Here is a 9,953-nt window from a genome sequence, read left to right as displayed (position 1 = left end):
TATATTAATTATTAAAGTTTTTAAATGAACTACATTTACCCTGGTATGAATGGAGAGAAAAGAGTGTAAGTTCAGCCAGTATTTGAATCAATGGCATACTGACTTAAAAAAAGAAGAAGAAGAAGAAGAAGAAGAAGAAGAAGAAGAAGAAAAAGAAAAAAAAAGCTCTAGCAGGATCATGCACACAAACACACGCTGATCCTGATGGCAAGTGACTGGGATATGAGATAAAGATTACATGCAAGCGAGAAGGAGAGAAAGGGCATGCTTATTTCACCTCTGTTTCTGATGGACAGGTTGTTGTCTCATTGCCATGTACTGTGTGTCCTCCTGCAAGCGGTTGAGAGGCGAGTCAGGCTTGAGACGAATACCGTAATAATGGTATTTTGAGTTCCCCCTGAGACACACACACACACAGTCAAAATGAGCCATCACATTTTTTTATTCCAGTAAGAGCACACCACATCTTGAGGCCGAACGTCATTTATTTCAGTCCATCATCTCATGATCATTCTTTAAGCATTAGACGAGTGTCTGCAGTAAATCCACTCAGTGTTCTTCTCTGTGCTGCTGTGGGTTTGAGACTGGATCGTGCTTTTCTTTTAAAGGGGATGAGCTATTAATGTGCTTTATAGATTAGCTATATTTTGGGGGTGTAGACTGACCTTGTGCCAAGTCGGCGTGTGCGAAGGCCCATGAAGACAGATCGGATGAGTTTGCCAAAGGAGGCTGCATTAACCGGATCCAGTTTTTGCTCCTGACAGTGTCTGAGATAGTGGTTATAAAGAGAGCTCCGCGGCAAACTCACACCCTCAGCCGTTTCATAATTGTCCAACAGCCACTGCAACTGTACACACACACACACACACACACACACACACACACACACACACACACACACACACACAGAGTCAATGAATAAACAGTACATTTTTCAGATTTCCCCACAAAATAATAGCATGAACAAAACCACACATAACACTACTGCCTATTCATATTAATTAACATATTCATTTGACAACAACACCCTCGTGTGATCAAGATTTTTAATGAATAAAAATGTGTTGATTTACTAAAACATAGGTTATGTTCTTCACACAAAGCCTCTGCATACTATTCAAAATTTCGTTTTCTTTTCTATAAGAGAAAATGTGTCATGAAAGTTTGGAAGTGTTATTTTAGCACTGCTTACTACAGTATTTATTCACATTTTGATTGAGCTTTTTATATTTGGAGTTTTTTCTCCTACAAGTTTAAAGGAATAGTTAACCCAAAAATAAAAATGACAGCATTACATTTAATAATAGTTTTAGTAACAGTACTAGTAATTACTTGCTTTAGTTAGCAACATTTCTAATGTTAATTTACAATATTTCTATTTTATTTTAGCTTTTTATCAGTTAACACCATTTTTAACAGTTTTAGTCAACAATAACAACACTGGAGAAACATGAGACTGGGTAAACGACAAAAGCAGTCCATCTCTTTAAAAACACTGTATGAGTGGATTACACAAATTAGTCAAATATTTAATAAACATGCAAGGGATGGGGTGTGTGTAGAACTTGAAGGCTATTTTGGGGCAATTTTGTGGGGGCAGATTCCGAGCAAGCCTCCTGATAAACTGAGGAGAAACATGGGAGAGGGAGTTTCAAATGCCTCTGTTTGAAGTGAGTCGAGGACCACCAATAATTGTCAATCTGTGAGGATCAAATTAGGCCCTCCACTGATAGCAGCATCATATTAGCCTCATCTCAGCCTCATCTCATATTCAGAGTCTTAAACTGAGGGGTGTCTACAATTAGATGTCCAGAACTTTCACTCAAGCAAATTCAGACTCTACGGCTTCAACTATTTCTACTTAGATATGACTCCCTAGAAAGTTAAGATTAAAATATAAAAATAAAATCCATAAATATAAGTTAAGGATTCAGGGGTACATCTCGCACATATAAACATGGAGATGCTGACTGAATCAATGGTGTCATGTAAATGCAGGGGGTCTGAGGCACTCTAAACCCAAAACACACAGAGCGAGGGGCCGTTCTGGAAAAAGCATGCTCACAGCAGCAGTGAAAAGCAAAGCAAAGAGGCAGGCAGGATGAACTAAGCCTTTTTTTTCAGGATTTGTTCCAGTTTCAATAAAGTTTTTTCCCAGTTTGACTTACATGGCTGTTGAGCAGGCTGCTTTTGTGAGTGGCAATCCCTTCTGACTTTTGGAGGTTTTCAATCGCCACTTCAAGCTGAGGAAAAGTAGGAGCATGCAAGACATGAAACGGGGGAAGAGAAGGAAAAAACGGAGGGGGTGGAATGTTGGGGAGGACAACAGGGAGGGAGAAAAGACACACACAAAAAAAAAAAAAAAAANGAGCATTTCCATTACAGTCTGTCAGTGTTTGCAGCCACATTCATTATGGGTGGACAAAAAGCATGCAAATGTGAGGAACTCGGAGGGTTACGCCACTCTTCCTGTCTCGGCCTCATATATGCTAATGAGCCGCGCACACAGGGCGTGAGGTCAGGCTACTCTCAAACACATGAGACAAACTCTCTAGCCACATCTGAAATCACACAGTTAGCGGGGTTGCGCCCTCGGCATAGACACGGTCGCATTTAATGCGTAATGCTGAAAAAAGCTGATTTAATTTGACTCTAATAAATATGTTTTTCTGCAGGTATTAAATGGGAAGTAGGATATAAGTTTCTGCTACTGCATTCATCAACCAGACTGTGTTTTTTTTTTCCATAGTGGGCATGAAAAAAAATACAATTTTAAAAGTTAAAATAAAGAGATTGAGAAGTAAAGATTAGAGGGAGAGAAAGATATAAAGAGGCAGAGAGAAAAAGTTTTGGCAGAGCGGCAAAACTTATAAAAGGGAGACAGGGAGAAAGAAAAAAAAAAGAAAAAAAAAAAAAACAGCATCCTTCCAAGTCTTTAAAAGGCTCCCGAGGGCCCTTGGCCAAATGGTAATGAGCCCCAGGGGTTGCTTTGTTTCGGAGGCCACTCAAGTGGCTGTGAAAACTGCTAAAACAAGGCAGAGCTGGATTATTTAGAGGCAGTCGCCTCCTTAAGCCCTGTCCCTGCTTCCAGCCCACCTCATAAACTAGCACACTGTGGAAAAAAAGCTGCACTCCAATGACAGTGTGTGTCATCTTTTCTCTACAGAGTATTGGTAGGGAAAATAAATGTGTTTGCTTGAATCTGTGACGTTAATGTCTCAGAAATGCACATAATAGCAAAACACTTTTGTCTTAGGGAATGTAAGTTGAGCTCCGTCAACATCATCTAAAACATATTGCGGACTACCACAGAGAGTCATTTTGTCTCATCCTTCACTTTAAAAAAAAAAAAAAAGACATGCGAGCAGAAATGCAGCCTGTATATTTATGTTAAAGTGGTATTATTTCTTTCGCACAAAATTTGCCTAAATTGCCCATTTTGGTAAACTTCAAAGCATGCTTTACTAACTTAATTCTCTGCATAAACATTCTGGTATCCTTGTACATATCAGACAGTTAAAATATCAGAAACGGTGTTGCAAAAAAACAATGTCACTTTGCTTTTGTTAGCTTCTAAAAACTGAGAGATGAGTTGCATTTTTTTTCTCTGTGTTAAGAGACATGGAAAGCACATTCCTGTCACACATCATCTAAACAATAAAACGGCATTATAAGACTGCTCACATTTCCGAAATCACAGCTTTCTAAGAGCTCAAAGTAACTGAGACTAAAAACTCCCCTCCCATGTCACTAGTGGGCCTGTCTGGAAGGATTTCAGCACAGCGAACCATACCATTGCGGATGAGGAGCGCGAGGAGTGAGAGGTATGGTGGCGGCCGCTCTCCATCCCTCCGTGGATCAAGTAGGCGCTGCCGCTGGAAATGATCTGACTGCTGCCCACGTCCATGGCAATTCCCACCATGCTGTGGGCAGGCACTCCGCCAGCAGAGGAGACGACGGTGGTAACCTGAGTACCACCTGCTTGAGTGTCAAAATAGGTGCTTCCGCTGCCCTGTCCGTACAGCTGGGACTCTGGGTTGTACGAGTATGCAGTTCGACTGAAAAAAAACAAACAGACAGTAATGTTCAGTGTTTAACGCAATCTACTATGTATTAAAACACACACATAATCATTATTTTACTACATAATAAACAAGTAAAACAAGCATTTTCCAAAAATGGGGCCTGAATCACTCTTGAAAAAAGACAATTAATTTCCTTTTTATTAAGCTCAAGTTGTTAGAGAAAAGTGGTTAACCTTGGAAAAAAAGATATTTGTATTAATATCTTTTTTTCAACCCTTTTCCCTTCTTTTGTGTATAAAGGCCATTGCACAGTGAGTCTGGAATTTTCATATGCATTTTTTGGGATTTGTTTTGGCAGTGTGGAAATGTGAATGACAACGTGAGGTCGTATTTATCTTTTAACATGCAAAAATTTTAGACTTAATGGGCAATGACCTTTTCTAGAAATAAACGTCACATAAAACAGTATGGCGGTACTTACTTGCATTTCCACAAAAAAAAAAAAAAAAAAAAAAAAAAANTATATTATACTAATTCAGTGTCATTAATTTCAATGAATGTCACAATTTTTGTTTAAAAAAATAAAATAAAAAAAGTATGGAAAGTACCAGTATAATAATACCCATGACATTATGCTTCAGCATCAATGGGATGTCTTCAATAACACAAAGTGAAAACAGGTTTGACAGATTTGTTTAACATATTGATAGGGGCTTACATTGTGCCATTGGGGTAGACTGCTTCTGCTCCCTCCACATACTGCACCTGGGACTGGTACACATGCTGAACCTGCTGGACCTTTAAACACACACACGTACAAATCAGACTGGTGCTAAATATCCACCGCATGAGTTCTGAGATGTGATCATACAGATTCTGTAAGGGAAATGAGATGAACAGCTGTATGCAGGCTGCAGGCAGTAGGGGGCAGTGAGTACAAAGCTTCACCTCAACAATCAGAGACGCCCTGTCAAGCCGGGAAACTACTTATTAACATTTTAGTCGCAACAGCCCAAGCGTGACGTGCGTGAAAGTGCAGCATGTCTGCGTTTCGGGGTTCTGACAGTATGCTGGGAGAGAAAGAGTGTGATGGAAAGACAAAGACAGTCACGAGAGAGCGAAAGAGATATGTAGAGAGGCAAAAGATAAGCCAGAGGTGTTGTGGGTCCTCAGGATGTGCAGTGAGCGTGCAGGGCTTGATTGACTGTCCTGTGTGTGTGTGTGTGTNNNCCTGAGCTCCCTTCTGGGAAGAGCCGGTGGCCTGAACTAACACACGCTGCAGGTGAGGGACACACACACACACAAATGTAAAAAATTAGACCCTTTTCTCTTTAAAAGGTCATGTGCGTAATTTTTTCATTTGTCGAATGCCATAATCCCAATTTGATATGGAAACAGAACTCCAAGTAAGCCATTTTGGTGACAATTTCCAAAACTTTTGTCTCAATCAATTGGTGTGAGTTTGGGGTGGGACTATTTGTCTGTCCAAATAATGGAAGACGGGTAGCAGGGGCATTTCTTTGTTGTGTCAAATTTCACACTTTTATACAAAAAAAAAAAAGCAGAAAAACCGCAGTGGAAGATTTTTATATCTTGAGAAAGATCACTGGAAAGTTTTGTTTATAAAAGTGTCGTCTTTGATCCAAACGGCAAGCACCACGAATGTGACATACTACGAGTCTATATTTCATTCTGCGCTGGTTTTCATCAAATCCTCTACAGCTGTCCAGGGAAATGCGATGCTCTACTCAAAATATTAACCGAAATTACATAAAGACCAGTTTCTTTGGATGTGTGGTTGATCCAAACCCAACATCTCCCTCAGCAGCACCACGCAAAGTCGCTGCTAATCATTTCAAGTGGCTTTGACAGATGAAGGGTGTGGGTGAGGAGAAATCTTTCATCGCTTCAGATGGATCCAGTGCATATTGAAAAGCATCTTTAAAGAGATTCAGTCCGATGACAGAAGAGCTAAAGCAGCTCAGATTTTCATATTAAATAGCTCATGTGGGAGGAGCGTCCTTAATTTGAATTATGCTGCTTTTGTGCAGCTGGTCGTACTGAGCCTACTTACCTGTTGCGAGGCGGGAACGGGCTGAACCACCGGCGCCTGGGCCGAAGTGGAGGTTCTCAGCGCCACAGTGGACGCCGACTCTGAGCCGCCCTCTGACCGCTGCATGGTTTCTCCTGAGCGTGCGAGAGAGAAAGAGAGAGGAAGTGAAAAATATTAAAAAGGAAAAACAATTGTTGCTTCCCAATTTGCATACTATAACACTCTGCAAGCAACATCAAAATTAGCATGCCAAAATCTTTGCAAAATCTTTGCAAAAAGCGCGTTTGCAAAGTGTGCATTTGTGTGTGCATTTTCGTGTAATGCTGCTCATAAAACATTCTGTAACACGAATGTTATGATGAATTATTTACATTTGATTAAAAACAGAACAAACTAAAAAAAAAACTGTGAAGCAACGAAAAACAATGCTGAAATGCCATCTCGACATAATGTTACGGTCACGAGATCCCTGCTCATTCCAGCCACTAGTAAAGATACACGTCACAATCAAACCGAGTGCCAACAGGTTGCTGAAGAGGATAAGAGCGGCCCACGGAAATACAACTCTGCAAATGTGCCAGAAAAAGAGGTATACAAAGCAGCTTTTCACACTGTCTTCCTCGAAAGGACCAGGAGCTCAACCTAGCCAAGTCAGGCTGAGTCACCCGCATCCCCAGCAGGCCGCTCACCTCTGAACTCTATTATGGAGAGAAGAACAAAGGAGACATTAACAATCCCATCACAACCGATGGGTCGACGGGGAATTGGGCTCAAGTGAAGATTTGAGTTTTCCACTGTCAATGTAACTCCAAACTCTCACAGCCGTTGATGGTGCACAGAACAACAGGAAAGAGTAGAAAAAAGTGACAAATGGAGACCAAGCAGCCTCCTACAGAAAAAAAAAAAGAAAAGAATAGGAGGTGAGAGCAGGGGGACTTTGGAAAAAGTGGAGGGGCGGAAAAACAACATACCCCCCCAATCAGAAAAAGAAAGAACGGGGAAAGAAAAAAAAAAAATGCTAAAATGGCAATGAGGCTGGTTCCCCCCACTAGGATACTGATGATCTCCAGCGGTTGTTTGGAATGAGAGTCTGTCTCTAGGGGCTCCAATAATACAGCTGATATGAGGAAATTCCTCAATGCTTTGTAAACGTTTGTCGGTTGCTATGGTGAGGGATCCATGGCAACCATCCCTAACTCTACCACCCCCTTCCCCTTGTGCTATTCTTTTTTAAGCTCACACACAGGAACTTTCGGAGCGCTAGAGACAGACAGACTCAGAGACGGGGAACGAGAGCTACAGGGGGGAGCCGAGCTCTGTACATCTAAATAAGCTCTTTACCAGTCCGCTCAACAAGTCCAGAACAGTGTTTACGATGTGTGCCTGCATTGATTGTGACTGACAAACAGCAGAGGAGGTTTATCTGAGAGCTTGTGCGCTTCGAGAGAGCCCTTGACTGACAGTTTGTTGTTAAAGTTGAAAATAGAGCAAAAGAGAAGCAATACGCTTCACTCGCATGATTTCATCTGCAGGAAAAAAAATGGATGCTAATTACAGGCACTTAAAGTTTTCCTCTGGGAATAGAAGAATAAAGAATAAAAGCTAATTGTGTTTTCTGAGATCAGTAATATAGAAATAATGAATTCTCAAGTGTGAAGCTCTATTCAAAGGTAAATTAATTGGAGAAAAAATTCACTATCCCCGTTTTCAGAAAATAAAGGGATTGTGATGAATACAAAAGATGAGTCAGTTCAGTAAAAAGCATGAACTCAGATGATCTCTGGGTGTATCTGTCTTTTTTTTTTTTTTAAACACAGTTTTAAACACAGTCTTCTTTATACAAAGAGTCAACACTGTGAAAATCCATTAAAAATCTATTAAAATCCACGATTTTAAACCAAGATTTTGCAAATAAAATGGGATTCTACAACACTGGATGTTCCTACACATTTTGACCAGTAGTGTCCAACACTTCCATTATATTTTGTGATGACTAAATGATATTTTATAGAGCACCATATTACTAGAAAAAAAACATTTACTATTTGTTTATTACAATTATTGGTGCTCTAACATTTCATCTTCTGAACATATTAAAAAATATTTTTGAAAAGGTGACATTTAACTAGCACTTCCCAATTCTGATAAATAAACATTATTGTACCTACTAATAATCACAATAAGCATTATGCTTCGTTACTTTTGAGATAAAAAAGTTTTAGCTTTCAACGTTTAATACGCAATTCAAAATAACCTGTTTTCAATAATAAATTGGAGTAGAAATATTATATAATAAAAAAAAAAATACTAACTGCCCCATGTGACACTGAAAGTTTATACAGCTCCATTATTATATTGACTGTTGATTATTAAATACATTTGATTAATTAAATTAAATTTCTTGATGAATTAATCAAATAATTGAGTTAAATTAAAACTTTGAACGTCTTTTTTAAAAAAAAAATTTAACTTTCAAATTTAAAGTTTTTGGTAGAATTTTTTTTTTTTGTGTGTGCATTACTAATTAGCATTTTTTTCTGACTGTGGAGACCTTGCATCTGATGACAAAGATTGAGTGTTGAAATCCTTAGTAGGGCTAGATATTGCTATACAGATCCAAAAATGACTATGACTATGACAACAGTCATTTTAGCTAATCTGATTATGCATTTTATTGATAAATTAACAAAAAGAAAAAAAAAAAAAAAAAAAACNNTTCAAGTTCTGTGGAAATATGTGGACTTCCAAGCACAGATTATGTGTGGGAGTAATCACACCAGTCATCACCAAACTGGAAGTCTTTCAGTTTGTTTATACCAGTTAGATGCGTGTAGATGGTCACAATCATGCTTTCCACAATCAATCTTGCTTTATCAGTCAAAAGGAGTTATTTGGTTCAACCCTGGACTTTGTCTAACTCTCACCTGAACTAGACTGGTAAGGCAAATCACGAGTCAAAACACCCATAAGCTTCATCAAAACTCTCAGAGTAAATAGTATGAGTGTGCTTAGATCTTTTAAAAGAAAGGAATTTGCTTGAGGGGTGTTGCATTGGTTATAAATACGTCCTGGGCTGGCCTCACCACAGTTATCTTTGGAGCCGATTCTGCCTACTGCTATTATTCCCAGAGAGCGGGAGAGATCATTCGCTGTGTGCCTTCAGGTGTTCTACTTCAGCCTGTCAGTCTGTGTACTGAGCAGTGCTTCGCAAATAGCTTTCTTTCAAGACCCAAAATTTTCAGTGCTGACCCAACAAAGTTTCTCCTTAAAATAGAAGTTCACTTTCAGAATTTAAATTTCCTGATCATTTACTCACCTCCACATCATCCAAGATGTTTATGTCTTTGTTTCTTCAGTCAAAAAGAAATAACTTCCAGGATTTTTCTCCATATGGTGGCCAATGGGTTGAAGATCCAAATTGCAGTTTAAATGCAGCTTTAAAGGGCTCTATGCGATTCCAGTTGAGGAATATTTCTCTTCTCTATTGAAACAATCTGTCAATCTGATGCCCACGTGCATTGCAGAGGTACCATGTGTGGTTTTAATTATTTAAGAAAATTATTTCACTAAATAAGACCCTTATTCCTTGGCTTGAAGCTCTTTGAAGCTGCACTGAAACCGCATTTTGGACCTTGCGATTGGACCTAAAGTCCATTATAGAGAAAATTCTTGGCATGTTTTCCCCCCCAAAAAATTATGCTTATTTCTTTTCAACTGAAGAAAGATTACAATGGGGTAAACTAATTACCAAATTTTCATTCTGGAAGTGAACTACTCTTTTAACTAAAACATATCATAGCACATCAACTGAATTAATCATGTTCAACCTTGTACACAAAAAATAAATAAATAAATAAATAAATAAAAATAAATAA

At 39.0% G+C, this 9,953-nt stretch overlaps 1 protein-coding gene across 1 annotated transcript in view; it reads right to left on the bottom strand.

Moving 5' to 3' along the window:
* Positions 1–6,212, bottom strand: part of LOC122342030 (DNA-binding protein RFX2-like) — a 12,567-nt gene extending 6,355 nt beyond the window's left edge. Inside the window, exons 1-6 of the mRNA XM_043235820.1 lie at positions 6,100–6,212; positions 4,744–4,823; positions 3,794–4,058; positions 2,169–2,243; positions 666–847; positions 275–397 (exon numbers count right to left, since the gene is read on the bottom strand). Of these exons, the coding sequence (XP_043091755.1) occupies positions 275–397; positions 666–847; positions 2,169–2,243; positions 3,794–4,058; positions 4,744–4,823; positions 6,100–6,204 (830 nt within the window). The 5' untranslated portion in view covers positions 6,205–6,212. The remainder of the gene's footprint in view (positions 1–274; positions 398–665; positions 848–2,168; positions 2,244–3,793; positions 4,059–4,743; positions 4,824–6,099) is intronic.
* Between the last annotated feature and the right edge of the window lie 3,741 nt (positions 6,213–9,953).

This window comes from Puntigrus tetrazona, chromosome 3 (genome assembly GCF_018831695.1).
Source record: "Puntigrus tetrazona isolate hp1 chromosome 3, ASM1883169v1, whole genome shotgun sequence".
NCBI lineage: Eukaryota > Metazoa > Chordata > Actinopteri > Cypriniformes > Cyprinidae > Puntigrus > Puntigrus tetrazona.
This window is presented reverse-complemented; position numbering and strand designations above follow the sequence as displayed.